At 39.5% G+C, this 19,558-nt stretch overlaps 1 protein-coding gene across 1 annotated transcript in view; it reads left to right on the top strand.

Annotated features, from left to right (window-relative positions):
* The first annotated feature begins 48 nt into the window (after positions 1 to 48).
* Positions 49 to 19,558, top strand: part of Sergef (secretion regulating guanine nucleotide exchange factor) — a 227,047-nt gene continuing 207,537 nt past the window's right edge. The window contains 5 exon segments of the mRNA XM_048788447.1: positions 49 to 1,380; positions 3,865 to 4,000; positions 5,189 to 5,344; positions 11,092 to 11,186; positions 14,463 to 14,523. Coding sequence (XP_048644404.1) covers positions 1,378 to 1,380; positions 3,865 to 4,000; positions 5,189 to 5,344; positions 11,092 to 11,186; positions 14,463 to 14,523 — 451 coding nt within the window. The 5' untranslated portion in view covers positions 49 to 1,377.

Raw genomic sequence — 19,558 nt, 5'->3', positions numbered from 1 at the left:
GCGCCCGCGCTCTTCGCTTGGGTACGTGACTCCGCCCCCGGGCTTGGGGCGGCCCTAGGGGCTCTCAGGCCTGAGAAGTGGGGGTGTCCGCGTGGGCGGCAGAGGGAAAAAGGGTCGGGGGCCGAGACAGGATTTGGGTTGGAGGATTCTGGGCTGGGTTTGAGGAGGCACGGGAGCGAAGGGTCTTAACTGGGCGATTTAGGGGCCTGCTGGTTATGGTGTCGGGACTTGAGGGGCTGAGGCGCTGCGGGAGGAACCTACTTCCAGGTCTGGGGGCCTGTTCTTCCCAGGGCCTCCCACCCACTGGGTGGTAAGGGCTGGAGGCCTCTGTCAGCAGAGGGGCAAGAGTTACTGAATGTGACCCTGGCCAGGAGAGCTCCTGGGATGCCTGCGTGGAGGCCCGGGTGGAGAGAGGATCGCCCCGTTTCAGAGCCCACGGGGCCACCTGTGCCGCCCATCTCGGGTTGCCTGGAGGGTGGAGGGCCTTCCTTATCGCCACCATGCGAGGCCCGTGGTGTGTGGCAGCACGCTAGGCGCAGACCCTGCTTATTTGCGGATACCCTGCTGCGACCACAACTTGCCAGTATTGGAGGCCAGGGAGACTGGGCTGGTGTTGGCTTGATGCGAGCCTTAGTGAGACCTATCTTATGTGTGTCTGAGGATGCTTTGTGCACGGAAGCGTGTGGCATGCATGCATGCACAGGAGCAAAGCAAATGTTGAGTCTTGTGGTTCTTGCGAGTACGCATTACGATTGTAATGGCAGGTACAATTTCCTAATATTAATCTCCTTGGCTACAGTGTGAGGGGAAGCAGTGAGACTGTGAAGTGCCTCTCTTGGTGCCTGGCACCTTGCAGGTCTCCAGCAAATATTTGTTGATTAAAAAAATGAATGAATGATAGGGCTGGGGTTGTGGCTCAGCTTGCCTATCAAGTGTGAGGCCCTAGGTTTGATCCTGGATTTAAAAAAAAAAAGATGAATGAATGAGTCCCTGTGTGGCAGCCACATGTTCTGGTTGTGAAAGATTCCAACTCTTGTATTGGGGAGGATACAAACATACATACAACACATGTGTTGGTATTGAAATCAGCATTTATTGACTGATTTAAAAAATAATTATCAGCCCATGCCTGGCACTTGTTGAATTTAAGGCTGCAGTGTGGCAGAAGGGAGAGGGTGGTGTGGCCTGTATGGCTGACTCTCTGAGGTAGCACTTGAGCTGGGGATGGAGGTGCTGTTTCTGGCTTTTTCACATCAGGAGACTGATGTCTGTGGACAGAGGAAATATCTGATAGAAAAAGCTTTTCATATATGTTCTTGAATGTACTGAAATAGAAATATTATTGAAATTCACCTAGCTCCTGTATTTGGAGGGCTGATGGTATGTTCTTCCTGTTTCGAAATCTTTGTGTGCATGTATTAGTTTCCTTAGGCTACAATAACAAAATATCCTATACTGGGGGGGTTTAATAGAAATTTATTTTCTCACAGTTCTGGAGGTTTCAAGTCAAAGATCAAGATGTCAGCAGTTTTGGTTTCTTGTAAGGTCTAATGTGGCTTTTTCTTTGTGAGCATCGCTGGTGTCTCTTACAAGACCAATCATATTGGGTTCAGGCTCCACCTTTATGATCTCATTATTTAACCTTATTAACCTCTGAAAAGATACTGCCTCCAAATACAGTCATATTCTGAGGTATTAGAGATTAGGGCTTCAACATAAGACTTTTGGGGATCGCAGTTCAGTCCATTACAAGGGGATTTACTTTAGGGGTGTGTGTGAGAGAGAAAGACGAGAGTGGGGCGTGTTTGGAATGTAAGGGATACAAACAAAGATGGAATTAAATTTTCTTTCATCTTGTTTTAGTTTGGGTTTAGGGTATCTTGCTACATTTTACAAAAATTGGTACCATATTCGGAACCCCAGAATGCTCATGTCTCACTTTTCTCATGTTCAACAGCCTGCAAGTCTGGTTATGGGACAGGCACGGAGATCTGGGGCTGACTAAGTCCTGTGCATTATACTTCTTACTGTGCCTTTGATCTGACCTTTCCTAGGTGGGGACTTATAGAGCCTTACATTCACTCACCATATAAATAATGTACATCTTCTCTAGGCCAGCACAGTTTCAGATACAGGGCAAATAGTGTGCAAAACAAAGTTCTGCATCATAGAATTTACTTTTTAGTGGAGAAGGTAGACAGAAAACAAGTAAACATATGCTATACTGTCAAGGAGTGATATGAAGAAAAACAAAGCAAAAAAAAAGGTGGTAAAGTGCTATTTTAGATAGGGTTATATAGTTGACCTCTCCCCCTGCCCCCCTTTTTTCCCCCTTATAGACAAGAGTAGGGTCTAGTGAAAGGAATGTGGAATCTAACCTATTGCCTACTCAGGTGTATAACTATGGAAAGTTACTTAAGCTTCCTGAGTCTTAGTTTGTTTATTTGTAAAACCTGAGTGATAGTGTCCTTCTCCTTAGTTGCTGTGAGAGTTAAAGGTGAATGCCCAGTATGAAGAGTATTCATTGTTTGGAATTTGTATTGCCCCTGAGGACCTCAGGGACCTGTGCCCCTGCCATGTCTTATTCTTGCATCCTATAGTTCTTGCAGCCCAGGATCACTGTGAAGATTTTGTTTTATGTTTCGCATGCATTATTTTAAGTAACTTTTCTTTGTTTAGGTGAATTCAAAAACAATATATTTAGAAGCTTTTACTATCCCATCTCCAGGAAGAAGCAATGTAGAATAGATAACTAGAAAAAAATCATAAGAATTTCTGAAATCTTTTTTTTTTTTTTTTTGGTACTGGGGATTAAACTCAGGGGCAGGCACTCGACCACTGAGCCACATACCCAGCCCTATTTTGTATTTTATTTAGAGACAGGGTCTCACTGAGTTGCTTAAATTTTGCTGAGGCGATCTTCCTGCCTTAGCCTCCCAAACTGCTGGGATTACAGGCATGTGCCACTGCGCCCAGCCTGAAATCTTAATATGATTTTCCCTGTAGGTCCATGATCCCTTATCTTTAATTCTGAAAACCCAAAACTTATTGGACATAGGCTATTTATAGGCTGCAAAAATATTACTGTTTTGGTTATGGAATGTTGCCCTAGAACTTTGTAGCAGAATATATGATATATATATATATATCATCTTGCTTTTAAAACCTGTAAAAATTTTTTCTGAAGTATATTTATTGCAAGGGTTTCAGATTAGGGATTATGGAATTTTATTGTGTTATAACAACAATAGACATGGCCTACTAAGGGAAGCTCTGTTCCCTCATAGGAATCTTACCATGTGAATCTTGGGGTCACAAACATTGTACTTGGAAAGACCCCTGGAGATCATTGTCAGCCTTTTTCATTGGACAAATGAAATAATGACACACCTTGCACAAAATCCTTAGCTAACTTTGATTACAGAAAGTTGTTGCCAGTTTTCCAGTGAAGTTGGGGGGAGAAACATCAAGAACTAGTTCCAGAGTATTTTCTGCCCAGTTTGTTCTCATCTCCCCCTTGTTTTTCTTTCTCTAGCTTCCTTAGGTAATTAGTTTTTATCATGAAGAAAGCTCTATGCTGTCTCCCAAAAGCAATACAGGGGTGTTGGGGCATTGGAAGGGAAAGGTGAATATTATCATTGGGTAAGTTGTGGATGCAAAGTATCCCTCTTGAAACTGTTTCCTGAGGCGAGCGTTGCCATCTTAATGGGGGTTGCATGTAAGAACCCACATTTTAAGAATTAGTGAGCTGTTAACTGTTGTAGGCTCTGAGAGGATGTCAGAGTGAGGAAGATTGGGACAGGTAAATAGACACTGACAATATGGTTTTTATATTTTTTCATCCTTGGCTTATTTTATCCTTAGGGTGCAAATAGCTATGGCCAACTTGGCCTTGGCCATAAGGAAGATGTGCTTTTGCCCCAGCAACTGAATGACTTCTGTAAACCTGAGTGTGTCAGGAGGATCACAGGAGGAGGGGGCCACTCTGCAATTGTCACAGGTGATTTCCTTCAAAAGTAGATAGCTACTCTTTCTTAGGACATTTTCCCCTAGGCTGTTATGTTGCCATCTTTCAGCCTTTTGTATTTTGCAGAGGAGAACATTTTTCTGAAAGAGCCACATAACCATTGGAGAATCCTAGGTGGTTAGAGCTAGAAGAACTTCAGAGATCTTCTGGGCCACCCCAGATCCACCACGTTATACAAATGAAGTTCAGGGAGGAATACTGCTTAAAGTCACAAGGCTAATTAGTGGTAGAGTTGCAACATGTATCATATTTTATACCATATGTTATTATTTAACTTTCACATGAATGAGAAATCTTTGCGGTTAGATTGAATATTCCTTGAGAGCAAGGATCTTGCTAGATTTCACAGTATTTAGGATAGTACTTACTGAGTACTATATGTGTTACAGTATTGCAGAGGAGGGCATTTGCAGCTGGTTCAGAATATGATCTTGGAATCAAACTACCTGGGTTCAAGTCCAGGTTCTATGATGGATTAGCTGTGTGGCCGTGGGCAGATAATCTTTCTGAGCCTTGGTCTCCTCATCTGTTATGGGGGGATAACAGTGGTGGATGAAGAAATTTGGTGAATTAACAGGGCTACATTATAACATTCATGGATCTTTGGCACTTTGTTTTCATGGACCCCTTCCTCTATAAAGAAATATTGAAAATTACATCTTATAAAAATATATTTTACAATGGTATTTGTGTAAAGATTAATATAATCCAGACTGGATTTTGTGTTACATATGTATTACTATTATATAATTTGTCTTCGTTTTCAAACAATTTGAAATTAAATCATTCTTATGGACTTCTGAAAGTATTGTGGACCCCAGATACTATATCTAAAGGATGAATTGACCTCACACATAAAGTTCTTAGAACAGTCCCTAGTACATTCTAACTATTAAATGAACATTGACCTTCTTGTTATAGTTGCTGCTCCATTTTGAGGTTGATTGGCCTCTGCTCCAGGACTTGGAGTTTCCATTTAGATACTAGATTTGAGATCCTGGACCCTATGTCATTTGTCTTCAGAACATGCATGGGTTATTAACATTAACTTGGGAGAGAAAAAATTATTTATCTTTGACTTCAAATAGTGAATCCCCTTTGCTCACTTTGGTAGTTGTGATTTCTCTTGTGTACACTAGCACCAAAACCTTTATTTTGCAGATGGAGGAGGCCTTTTTGTTTGTGGCCTGAACAAAGATGGGCAGTTGGGACTTGGTCACACAGAGGATGTTCTGTATTTTACCCTCTGCAAATCCCTTCTTGGATGTCCTATCCAACAGGTGGCCTGTGGCTGGGACTTTACTATTATACTCACAGGTAAGTTCACGCCTAGATAAATTGTTATCACTATAAAGACTTTGGAAATTTTGGATTGGAACCACCATTTGACCCAGCTATCCCACTCCTCGGTTTATACCCTAAGGACTTAAAATCAGTATACTACAGTAATTCAGCTACATCAATGTTTATACCAGCTCAATTCACAATATCTAAACTATGGAACCAACCTAGGTGTCCTTCAATAGATGAATGGATAAAGAATATGTGGTATATATATTCAATGGAATATTACTCAGCTTTAAAGAAGAATGAAATTATGGCAGTAAATGGATAGAGTTAGAGAATATCATGCTAAGTGAAATAAGCCAATCCCCCAAAACCAAAGACTGAATGTTTTCTTTAATATGCAGATGCTAATTAACAATAAAGGGGGCAGGGAACTAGAGAAGAATAGAGGTACCTTAGATTCGGTAGAGGGAAATGAAGGGTAGGAAGGGGAGGGAATGTGGGGATACGAAGGATAGTAGAACGAACAGACATTACTTCACATATATATGTGACTGTATGACCAATGTGATTCTATAACATGTACACTCAGAAAAATGAGAAATTATATCCCATCTGTGTGATATATCAAAAATGCATAAATGCATTCTACTGTCATGTATAACTAAAACAAACAAACAAAAATTCGAGTGAGAATAGCAAGGTGGTGGTGACTGGTGATAAAATGAAAACCTCTTTACTCAAATATTCTCTCTGGTTGCCCTGGAAAATTGCAGAGTACTTTTATAAAGAGAGTTTCAATGGTAAAAGAGTCTGGAATTGGGCTGAAAAACTTTGCAAAAGTCTGGGAATGGACTAGATCGCCTTTGGTGGCCACTTCCTGACCCAGAAGTTCTTGGTAGTTGTGTGCCTGGGCTAACTGGTCAGGAGTGCCAGTTAAGGGTTATCATGGGGGAATATGCTGGGGAAGTATGAGGAAGTGGAGATTGTCACAGCAGTGATGGCAGCTTTTTCCCACCATGGGATTTACACACACACACACACACACACACACACACACACACAGATATGGTTGGACAGAACTTTTGGTTTTTGAAGCTAGATGACAATAGAGTGTAGAGGGGTATGGTCAAAGGGTAATAGATAATGTTCATGGGAGCAGCTGGTAATAGTTACTTTGTCAGTTGACTTCTCTGAAACAGTTTTGACTTCTTTGTTCAGCTTTGCCCTTTCTAGCTGGACATACTGGATTTAAAGGGCCATCTATAGTTTCTGACCATTGTCATAGTCTTCTGGCACAGACATCTTCTGACCATGTCACTCTTCTGCCCTTGTAGAGGGTCACTTGCATAGTATAAATCCCAAGCTTTTTTAGCACATGGTCTTCTATAACTGTTCCCTACTTATCTCTGTTGCCTTGTCTCTCATTCTGCACAATTCCTATGCTTTTATTTCTAGGAATACCAACAAATGCATGCTTTTCTTTCTGTTTGGAACAGGTGCACTAGTCTTTCTGATGAACTTATCCCATCTTTTATGACCTACTGCTCAGGTGTCACCATTTCTGTTCTGTAGAGGGGTTCCATAATATGTGTTGCATTTGACAGTATTTATTAGAATCTAAATAGAAGGCTGGGGATGTGACTCAGTGGTAAGTGCTTGCCTACTATGGAAGAGGCCCTGGGTTTGATCAGCAACATACACATCACATATGCATCCTTATATATGTAGAATTTTGAATAGTAGTTATCATCTGCTGCTGTTTATGAAGTGCTTATTGTGTGTCTGTGTCTGGGTTGTAGGAGTTGATAGATAACACTGTTTCCTGCTCACATTTGGAACCAGTTGTGAGAAAGGCACATGGCAGTCAGAGTGGGAGATCTATCAGCTTTTTACTCATCAGGCTCTGGTGGGAGATAGGCTTAATTAGGAGGACAAGTGGTTCTCATACTCCTCTGGTTCAGACTTATTTTCCCACTTCCAATTCTAGGCCTTTCCTACAGGGGAAACCCTTACTGTATGTCAGCCTAGAATGTCTGAGAGGAAGGGGCTAACCCGCACATGTCCTGTCTCTTCTCCCAAACTCACCAATTGGTTAGGTGACCTTTTGTTCCTAGGAAGCAGTGATTATGGGGAAGGGCCAGGAGAAAGGTCTGGAATGTTATAATAATTGTTATAGTCAGCTTTTGCATTGTTGTGACCAGAATACCTGACAAGAACAACTTGGAAAAGTTTATTTGGAGCTTGCAGTTTCAGGGGTTTTAGTTCATAGATGGCCAATTCCATTGCCTTGGGCCTAAGGTGAGGCAGCACATCATGGGGGAAGGGCCCAGTGGAGGAAAAGTGCTCAACTCATGATGGGATCAGAAAGAGAGAGAGAGAGAGAGAGAGAGAGAGAGAGACACACACATGTGGGGGTGGGGTGGGAAGGGGATAGGGAAGATATATCCTCCCAGGGAATGCCACCAGTGACCCACCTCCTTTAGCCATGCCCACCTGCCTACATTTATCACCCAGTCATTCAAACTAGAATGGACTGATTAGGTCACACCTCATAATTGAATCATTTTACCTCTGAGTATTCTTGCATTAACAGGAGATTTTGGGGGTCACCTCATATCCAAACCATAACATTCTGGCCTATGGCCCCAAAAGTTCAGGTCCATCTCGCAATGTAAAATGCATTTAATTCATCTCCAGTAGTTCCATAGTCTTAACAGTTTTAACATTACCCAAAAGTCCAAGTCCAAAATCTTATCTGAGATTCAAGGCAAACTGCTGGCTGTGAGCCTGTGTAAAAATCAAAAGCAGGTTTTGTCCAATATACAGTGGCACAGAGTAAACGGTCCCATTTCAAAAGGGAGGAATAGAGGTATAGAAGGAAGGAATGAGGCCAGAGCAAGACTGAAACCCAGCTGGACAAACTAGTCCCATAACCCTGCCAGTAACTCTGCATACAGCCTCTAGGACAAAAGACTGTGTTATGTGCTCTCCCGAGGACTTGGGCAGTTCTTGCTTTGCCAGTTGTAGCACACATGGGCTCTCTTTTAGCCTGGCTTTCTCTACAACCAGTGGCTTTTCTTGACAGACAGTCCATGTTACTGACTTCTCTTAATTCCTGGGGTCTCCTTTCCAGCTTTGACTTCACCTTCACAGCTTCACACATCATCCTGTCAGGAACGATGCATAGGGATCGTGACTCTACTGCACTTTACCTGTCCTCTCAGACTTTCCTTTGAAATGTTGGTGGAAGCCTTCATGACCCCTTAACTCAAGCATCCTGTATTCCTGTAGAACCAGCACCATGTGGATAATGCCAAGGTCTGGCAGTACCTGGTCCCACTGGTGTCATGGCTGCTGTGGCCTTTGAGTGCTTGTGTGTCTCAGCATGGTGAAACAACTTCTAGGCCGCCCTGTGCAATCAGGGTACTACCATGTTCTCTTTGCAAAGGACTTTTCCTTTCTAGACCTTGAACCTGTAATGGGTATGGTCTTGCAAATTCTTGAGATACCCTACCCTCAAAGCATCTTTCCTATGGTCTCTGTGTGAAGTACTTACCATCTCTTTAGGGGTTATAATCTCTTCAACAAGCACATCTTCCTTGACCTTAGCTTTACATGCACTTTTGGGGCCAAACTGCAAATTTAAAAAATTCTTTGGTTGTTTTCTGCTCCCAATTCTCACCGTAAACTTGGCTAAACGCTGCCAGCAATATCTATGCCATGGACTGAATACTGTGTTGCCTTGGAATTTATTCTGCCAGATTAATTAGTCTGTCACTTTTAAATTCAGGCTCACACAAATTCTCAGGAAACGGGTTCTTTATCAGAATATAACACGAGTGGCATCTAGTCCAATTTCTGAGAGAGTCCTCATTTCCCTCTGAAACCTGATGAACACAGTCCATGTTCCTATTGGGATTCTGAGATCCTACAAGAATCACCCATTAAGCTCTGCTTATAATATTCTAAAAATTCCCAGCTTTCATCTTTTTTTTTTTTGGGGTGGGGGTGGGTACCAAGGATTGAACTCAGTGTGGCTCTTAACCACTGAATCACATCCCCAACCCTGTTTTGTTTTTTATTTAGAGACAGAGTCTCATTGAATTGCTTAGCACCTTGCCATTGCTGAGGCTGGTTTTGAACTTGCTATCCTCTTGCCTCAGCCTTTTGAGCTCTGGGATTACAGGTGTGCACCACCGGGCCCAGCTCATCTTTTTAAAAAAAATTTTTTTTTTTTTTTTCAGTTTTTGATAGACCTTTATTTTGTTTATTTATATGCGGTACTGAGAATTGAATCTAGTGCCTCACAAGTGCTAGGCAAGCACTCTACCATTGAGCCACAATTTCAGCCCCAGCTTGCATCTCTAAGCTTCAAAATTTCTCCTGCAAACCAGCTCCAAAGGCTTTTGAACCACATGGTCATGTTAGTCATAGCAATGACCTCACTTCTTGGTACTGATTTTGCATCACTGTTGTGAGAAACACACTCACCTGTCCAAACCCAGAGAATGGATTGAGAGACAAGAGGTATAGAGAAAGCAAGGCTTTTAATGACAGTCTTGCAAAATTAGGTCTGTGTGAGAAAGCACACCCAGAGCTATTACAATCAGCATTTTATTCCATAGTTTGCAATGCCCCTCCCCCAGTTCCTCATTGGTTGAGTACTATGGGGTGTACAGTCTTCCTGAATGTTGCCTAGGTTTTACTGTCTCCTATTGGGTTATTTAAAGAAATGTACCTTTAATTGTCCCCACTTCCCTTTGTTCTATTGTGGTAGGAAGGCCTTTTTGGGTTGAATGTATCTTGGCACATACATAATTTATCTTTGTGGGTTAGGCTGACCCCTTCACCCTACTTCCTGTTTGTGAGGGGGAAGGAGCTGTGAATTTGTCCTACTCTGGTTAACTGCTTTTAACTTTCCACTCGGCTCTCCCCTCTAGCTGCTTTTCTTTCATCTCAAGTAATTTTATATTTAAGGCTAAATATTGTATTCTGAAAATGGACAATTAGACTCTCTATTCTGAGACCAAAATACTTGAAAATAATAACTTAGAGGAGGAAAAGCTTATTTTGGGTTAATGGTTTCAGAGATCTCAGTTCCTAGACAGCTGACTTCATTGCCCTGGGCCTAAAGCAAGGCAGTGCATCATGGGTGCCAGGCCCAGTAGAAGAAAACTGCTTGGCTCATGGTGGGATCCGGAAACAGAGAGAAAGAGGGGGGTATGGAGGGAGAGGGAGAGGAAAGGACCCACAAGGAACATACCTCTTTCCACGGAATGCCCCCAGTGACTTGTCTCCTCTAGTCATGCCTGTCTGCCTACAGTTACCACCCAGTCATTCAAACTAGGATGGACTGATTAAGTTACAGCTTTCATAATCAAATCATTTAACCTCTGAATTTTCCTGTATTAACAGGAGATTTTGGTGGATATCTCATATTTAAACCATGACAGTGATGGAAATGCTGTCACATGGAAACCTGAAAAGTAGGGAATAGGTACCTTCTCATTCCAGTACTAGGTGCTAGCCTGTGTTCTGCACAGATAATCTGCCATTAATGACAGAGTGTAATAATAATCTATGTAGAACACTTTGCCCAGTGCCGCATACTTTCACTCCTAGATTAATAACAGCAGGGAATTGGTTCTGAATGTACTGAAGCTTGGCATCTCTATGTTTTTTTCATGTTTTTGCATTTCTTACACTTTAGTATTCACCCATTGTTCACATGTCTCACTTTATAGATTTGCAGTTTATTTATTTGTATTTTGCAGAAAATGGTCAAGTTCTATCATGTGGATCCAATTCCTTTGGCCAGTTAGGAGTCCCTCATGGGCCTCGAAGATGTGTGGTTCCCCAGGCCATAGAGGTGAGGATATCTAATATGGGAGGATATCTAATATTGCTTGTGTCCTGTTAAAGTGTTTCCAGTCTATTACAGTTATCCTTACCCATAGAAAATCCATGGAGTAGCAGAATTTGAGCTGAAAATAAGTATTTATGGGAAAAAATTAGTTTTGGGGGAATTGATGTTATGAGCAAAAAACCCACACCTCTGGTTAATCCTTATACACATTATAAAGTTTTATAAACCAAAATAATAAAGTTAATATACCCCATAAGGATAATAATGACATTTTAAAATTCCAAGATTAGTAATAATGGGAATTATGTGAGAGATAGGTTCAAGATAAAAATGACTTGCCTAGAGACATTAAGCTAAGCATTATAGGCTAGTGCTATCCAATAGAAATATAATGTTAACCCCATATGTAATTTAAAAATTTATAGTAGCTTTGTTTAAAAAAGTAAACAAAATTAATTTTTAAATAATAGCTTTATTGAGCTACAATACATATATCATAAAATTTACCCTTTTAAGATGTAGAATTCAGTGGTTTTTAGTGTATTCTAGATATGAGCAGCTGTTGCCATAATATAATAATTTTAGAACATTTTCATCACCATCTAAAGAAACTACTCAGTAGCAGTCACTTTCCATTTTTCTGTCCCCCAGTCCCTAGTGACTAATAATTTATTTTTGTATGCATTTGCCTGTTTTGGTTGTTTCACATAAGTGTAATTGTACCATATTTGACCTTTTGTGTCTAGCTTCTTTCTGTTCATGTGATGTTTTCAAGTTTTATCCATGTTGCAGCATGCAGGTGAAATTAACTTTAATTACTTTGAAACTAATCCAATGCATCCAAGTTATTATCATTTCAGTGTGTCACCAATATAAAATTTATACTTGAGATATTTTATACTCTTTATTTTGAACTAAGCCTATGAACTTTGGTGTATATTTTTTATTTAGAGTATATCTCAGTTTAGTCTAATCACATTTCAAGTGTTCATTGCCTACATGTAGCTAGTGACTTATACATCAGATAGTACAGTGTGAAACAGGCTCTTCTCTCTCTTTTTTTTTTTTTTTAACCTTTGTTTTTAATCTGGCTAGAGATTGAACCCACAGGTGCTTAATCATTGAGCCTCATCCTCAGCTCTTTTTATTTTTTATTTTGAGACAGGGTCTGACTAAGTTACCTAGAGCCTTGTTTAGTTGCTGAGGCTGGCCTCAAACTTGAGATCCTTCTACCTCAGCCTCCCAAGCTTCTGTGATTACTGGCATGTGCCACCAAACCTGACTGAAGCAGAGCTCTTGACCCTAGTTCAGAGCTCTTTTCACTGCCTCAAACTTAAAATGTATACTTTTGTGAAGTTTATATTTTATGTGATCACAAGATAAATATGGAATTTTTAAAGAAATATGCTGAAAACTAAAATAAGTTCACCACCCAAGCTATTTAAGAGTGGAAAATCTCTTTTCTTTGGAGAGAGTTTAGTCCTGTTCCTATCATCGTGCTGAATTGAGTTGTGATCTGAGATGTGTTATTTGGGGGTAATAGTTCCCATAGTATGCATACAAGTCTAGGCTCTATATTCCCTGCTGTGGGAAATGTTATAGCTCCCAATTGCAAGTAGATGGCCTTGTAAGAACCTACATATAAGTCATAATTAATTTAGCTTAATTATAATTCATATAATTAAAGAGGACAGAGGAACAAAGGTTAAAATATATTGGATGACAGAAAGAAAAATTAAAAGGAAGGTATATTCAAGTTTTATCAGTAGGAAGATTTGCTCTTCTCCAAGGCTAATGTGATTGGGGACTCCACTTAAATAGTAAAGTCTCCAGAATAAAGAAGGCCAGAGCTTTGTCCTCTATGCTGATCAGACTGCCTTTGGGTGTTGTATTCTGTGTGGATTTGGTGCTTAGGTAGTGGGCATAGAGGTATATAAGACTCAGGTTCTGCCCTTGAGGTCCCCAAAGAAATACATTATGGACTTTAAATAAACAAATGTGATTAAAGCCTCCTGTGGTAAGTGATTGATGCATTTACAATTCCTTTAAGAGAAAGAAATAGAGCCAACCAAAGCATATTTATAGGAGAGAAACCAGGAGGGAGAGAGAATTTGAAGCTCAATGATAGCTGGTGGAACTGGGGATATTTTGCTTAAAGAAGAGATCTACATTAGTTATTCATTGTTACATAGCAAATTACCCCCAAACCCAGCACCCTAAAACAATAATCATTATTCCATTGTTTTGAGAGTCAGGAATCAAGGAACCACCAGCTGGTTTTTCTCGAGGTGTCAGTCAATATCAGCTGGTGTATACACGGTCTCTGAAAGAGAAACTGTCTGGCAAACCCATTTCTAGCTGTCTCATAGGGCTGTTGGCAGGAGGCTTCAGTTCCAGCCATGTGGGCCTCTCTAAAAGACTATTCAGACATGGTAGGGAGGCTTCTCCCAAGAGTGATTTGAGAGCTGGAGATGCCAGGCAGGAAGTCTCCCTGCCTTTTATCACTTCATCTCTGAGTCACTTATCTCTTCCTTATTCTTTTTATTAGAAGTGTGTCACTAAGTCCAGCCCACACAGGGGAGGGGAATTAAGCTCTACATCTTGAAGTGAGTAGTATCAAAGAATTTGAGGACCTATTTTTAAAACCACCACAAGATGTCTTAGAGAGGACATGACAACTGTCTTCAAATATTTGGAAAGCATTGTCAGAAGCTACAGGCAGATAGATTTGGCTCCACTGAAAGAGAGAAATGAAACTCTGCAGAGATGGAACAGGCACCTGGGGAGGTTGTGAGCCCTGTGTCACTGGAGGTTGGTGTTGGGCAGGGGTTGGATGACCACCTGCTGGAGGAGTTTCTAGCATTGGAGAGGGATTGGACTAAATCAGAAGTGGGAAAACTAGAACATAGCTGTGCCCATTCATTTTTGTATATTCTATAGCTGTTTTCATTATAGTATCAGAGCAGAGTTGTGCAACAGGAACCATGTTACCTGTAAAGTCTAAAATATATACTATCTAGTCCTTTTAGGAAACATTTATTAATCCCTGGACTGGATGACCTTGAAGGTCTCTCCCAGCCCTATGAGGCATTGTGACATATTTTTAAAGTGTTTTTTTCTTTTAAGGATAAATATAGAAGTATTTATGGGTAGAATTGTTGGGAGAAGAAGGCTAACGCAGCCGGACACATATTGAAGACCATACTGCATTGTATTTGGGTATAAAATGCATAAAATTCTGTAGATGGATGATCTAAGTCCTTTTCTTTGTTTTGACAGCTCCTGAGGGAAAAGATTGTTTGTGTTGCTGCTGGACTGAGGCATGCGTTAGCTGCTACAGGTGATCATTTTGCCTTTATTTTCTAAATGCACGTTAGTAAGGAGGAACTGAGCTTTAGGAGAAAAATGCTTTAAGGAGTATTTCAAAGGGTCCTCACCTGTTGTAGTTCTGATTAAAAGGAGGGAATGTAGGGCAGAAGTCATGTAGGAAAGCCTATAGTAGGAGGAAGGAAGGAAAAAAAAATTTTTTAATTCTAGGTATGGTTTTAAATTTTTCTTGATTTGATTCATTTAGTCATTACAACCAGGAAGTGATATGAGTTGAGTTTTTACATGTGACAAAACTGAGGCCCAGAGAGGTTAAAGTGCTCATGTAAGGTTATGTGTGGTAAGATGGGAAGAGGTAGAGCTGGGATCAGAGTCTGGGATGGTTGAAATTCCAAGTCACATGGTCTTCTCAGGGAACTGCGTTGCCTTCCTAGCAGATTTTAATATGTATTAATTTCAAAGCTTGACATGAGCTTGTTTCCTGTACCATGAGTGGGTGATAAAGACTGTATGTAAGTGAGATGGAGAAGGGAGACAGCATGTGGATTTTGCTTAGACCCTGGGCATAAAGGTAAATAGAGTCAGGTTTTTCCCTAGGAGTCCTAAAGTTTACAAATACAGTGATTAATGCATATACAGTTCCTTTAAAAAAGAGAGAGTTCGGACTGGGGTTGTGGCTCAGTGGTGGAGCGCTCGCCTAGCATGTGTGAGGCCCTGGGTTCAATCCTCAGCGCCACATAATAAATATAATAAAGGTATTGTGTCCAATTACAACCAAAAAATAAATAATTAAAAAAAGAGAGCAACCAGAGCATATTAAATTTTTTTTGATAATTGTAGATTAACAATATACCTTTATTTTTATTTGTTTATTTTTAAGGGGTGCTAAGGATCAAACTCAGTACCTCACACATGCTAGGCAAGTACTCTGCCACTGTGAGCTATAGCCCCAGCCTCAGAGCGTATTTTCAGGAGAGAAACTAGGAAGGAGAGAGAATTTGAAATGCAGGGATGGGTGGGAGAACAGTGACCCTTTGACCTTTTCTCTTTTATTTTTCCGGTCACATTCCTTTTGTCCTTACGCACAATACTAATTAGTGGTGGCAGACAAGCTTCTGTGCGTTGTCCAGTTGTAGAGTGGAGAGAAGAGAAGGTGGGGAAGGAAAATTCAGTGCAGCACTGTACTGATCATCTCCTACAGCTTAACCTTGATCATATATTTTTCAAAAAGATTAAAATTATGTATATTGATAATTGTAGATTTATATGCAATTATAAAAAATGAAATAAACCTTATGTGCTGTTCTTCTAGTTTTCCCCATTGTAACATTTTACAAAATTATAGTGTATACTCAGCTAGTATATCAACATTGGTACAGTCAAGACACAGAACAGTTCCATCCTCATAAGGGTCTCTGATGTTGCCCTTTTACTGCCACATGCGCTTCCTGCCTGTCCCCATTTCCTTCTTAGTCCTTGACGAGTACTCTTCTATTTTCCATCTTTATAATGTTTTCATTTAAAAAATGTTATATAAATGGTATCATATAGTGCCTAATCCTTTCTGAGGTTGACTTTTTTCAATCAGTACAGTTCCCTGGAGATTCTTCCAAGTTATGTGTACCAATAATTCACTCTTTTTTATTGCTGAGTAGTATTCCATAGTATGAATGTATCACTCACTATAATAGCCTTCCAGGGATGCTGTCAAAAATGCCACAGACTGGGGGCTTTAAACAACATAAATTTATTTTCTCACCATTATGGAGACTCAAAGTCCAACATCAATATGCTGTTAGAATTGGTTTCTGGGGACGCAGCTCTTTCTGGCTTGTAGATGGCCACCTTCTTGCTGTTTCCTCATAGCATCTTTCCTCTGTGAACTTGTGCAAAGAGAGATTTCCAGTGTCTCTTTCCCTTTTTTATAAAACCACCAGTCCTACTGGATTAGGGCCTCCCATATGATATCATTTAACTTTTATTTTCTCCTTTGGGTCCTCTCTCCAAATATAGTCACATTGGGCATTAGGGATTTAACATCTGAATTTTGGTGGGACACAGTTCAGTCTATAACAATAACTGTTAAATCAATCACTCATTGAAGAACATCTGGGTTATTTGCAGTTTTGAGCTATTAAGAATAGCGCTACTATATGCATTTGTGGACAGGTTTTATATGAACATAAATTTTCTTTTCTTTGAAATACATGCCCAGCAGTATGATTGCTGAGTTGTATGGCGGTGGTTACACTTTTATAAGTAGGTTCTTCTCTTAGAAATCATCAGGGCAAGAGAATTGCCTGTCAGTAAATTTCTTCCCTCTTTTGTACCAACTTTCTGTAATTGCCAGTCTTTACATTTTTAAAAAACAGCTTTATTGGGCTACAGTTGTTATTCATATGTAATGTGTACAACTTGATGGATTTGGATATGTGCAAATAACTGTGATGTCATCACTACCATCAAGGTCATAGACATATCCAGTACCTCTCAATGTTTCCTTGATGCCCTTTGTTTTGTTTGTGCGTGCGTGTGTGTGTGTGTGTGTGTGTGTGTTTGTGTCAAAAACACTTAATGTGAAACTTACATTCTTAGCAAATGTTGAAGTGCCCATTACTGTATTGTTAACTACAGGCACTGTTGCACAGCAGAGTCATCTAGCATAGCTGATGCTATATACCCTTGAACAACAACTCTCTATTTCTTCTGCACCCCTTGCCCCGCCAACTACTGTTGTTCTTTATGCTTCTATGAATTTGGCTATCACAGATTCCTCATATACATAGTATCATGCAGCATTCATTCTGTATCTGAATAATATCATCCAGATTCATTCACATTGACACAAATGACAGGATTTCCTTCTTTTTGTTAAGGCTGAATGATATTCCATTGTATGTATATACTGCCACTTTCTCTATCCACTCATCTGTTGATGGCTGCTTTGGTTGTTTTCATATCTTGGCTTTTGTATGCAATGCTGTAAAGAACATGAGAATACAGCTATTTCTCCAAGATCCTGATTCCAGTTGTTTTGATTATATAGCCAGAAATGGGATCCCTAAATCATATGATAGTTCTTTTTTTAATATTTTGAGGAACTATTATATTGTTTTTTTGTTACATTTGCACCATTTTTCATTCATAATAACAGTGTATTAGGCTCTAGTCTCTTCCTGTCCTCACCAACACTTTTTTTTTTTAAAATAATAGCTTTCCTAACAGATATGAGGTAAAGTCTCACTGTAGTTTTGATTTGCATTTTCCTGATCATGAACGATGTTGAATGTCTTTTCATATACCTATTAGTCATTTGTATGTCTTCTTTGGAGAAATGTCTGTTCAATTCCTTTGTCCTTTTCAAAATTTTTGCTATTGAGTTGAAAGAGTTCCTTATATTTTAGAAATTAACCCCTTATCATACAGATGGCTTGCAAGACATTGATGAATATAATTGCTACTACTTATTCATTCTGTCGAGGCCTCTTCACCACCACCATCTAATTTGTAAATATTTCTGCGTGTATTTCTAAAAGATAAGTAAGTACTCTTTTTGAAAATGTTGCTGTACTACCTTCATCAAACCTAAAAAAAAAAAAAATAATTGTAATATCAGTAAGAATCCTGTTGGGATTTAAATTTTTCTATAACATGTTTTTATGGTTTTTTGAATTGGGATCTGTTAAGTCCATGTATTATAATTGGTTGATATATATTTCAAATCTCTTTAAAAATGTATTTGTTTCTTTTGAACATTTATGCTATGTATACTTTGCCACATATAAATGTAATCATATAGTATTTATTCTTGTAAGTGGCTTACTTAGTATAAGGTTCTCAAGGTTCATCCACGGAATAGCATGATAGCATGTCAACATTTTTTTTTTTTTTTTTTTAACTATGGATTGAACTCAGGGCCGCTTAACCTCAGAGTTACATCCCAAGCCCTTTTTATTTTTTATTTATATAGAGTGGGTCTTGCTAAGTTGCTTAGGGCCTTGCTAAGTTCCTGAGGCTGACTTTGAACTTGTGATCTTCCTAGCTCAGCCTCCTGAGTTGCTGGGATTACAGATGTGCACCATCTTGCCCAGGAACATTTCTGTACTTTTTAAGGTTGATAATACTCTATTGTTGTGTGTTTGTGTGTGTTTATCCATTCATCTGTCAAAGTGTGCTTGAGTTGCTTCCATGTTTTAGCTATTGTGAATAATGCTGGTATGAACATGAGTGTTCAAATGCCTCTTCAAGATCCTACTTTCAATTCTTTTAAATGTATACCTGGAAGCAGAATTGCTGGGTAACATGGTAATTCTATTTTTTCACTTTTTGAGGTACTGTTGTACTGTTTTCCATAGCAGTCACATTATTTTATATTCCCACCAACAGTGCACAAAGGTTCTCACAGGTTCACTAACACTTGTTATTTTCTGGGATTTTTGTTTTGTTAGATATAGCATCCAAATGGTGTGAGGTGGTTTCTCATTGTGGTTTTGATTTGCATTTCCTTAATGATTAGTGATGTTGAGCATTTTTTCTTGTGTTTAATTGGCCATTAATGTATCTTCTTGGAGAAATGTCTATTCACGTTCTTCGACTATTTAAAAATTAAAAATTGGGTTTTGGTTTGTTTTTGATTGACTTTTTGGAGTTCCATATATATATTGTGGATATTAATCCTTTATCATTTATCTGAAAATCCTTTTATTATGTAGTTTTTTTCTCTTTGAAATTTATTTGTTGAGGGGATTTTTAAGTTTTATTTTACATAAATTTGTGCTTTGTTTATATTGTGCCTATACTTTATTTTTTCATTAAGCAAACTTGTCTGTTTACTGCCCAAGGGACCACTGGTTATAGTATGCTTCCAGAGGAATAGACCTTAATGCTGGTGTTGGATTATAGGTACAATTGCACACATTTGAGTGTAGGCAAAATACATGGATTTTTTTTGTGTGTATTTGTATTCAGAATATGAGATGCAGTGGACATGGTAATAAAAGCCCTCTCATTGAAATCATGATTATTAACTTGTCTCAAAGTCATAAATA

Source organism: Marmota marmota, unplaced genomic scaffold (assembly GCF_001458135.2).
Source record: "Marmota marmota marmota unplaced genomic scaffold, marMar, whole genome shotgun sequence".
Lineage (NCBI taxonomy): Eukaryota > Metazoa > Chordata > Mammalia > Rodentia > Sciuridae > Marmota > Marmota marmota.
Note: the sequence above shows the minus strand (reverse complement) of the source record. Positions and strands in the feature narration are given on the sequence as shown.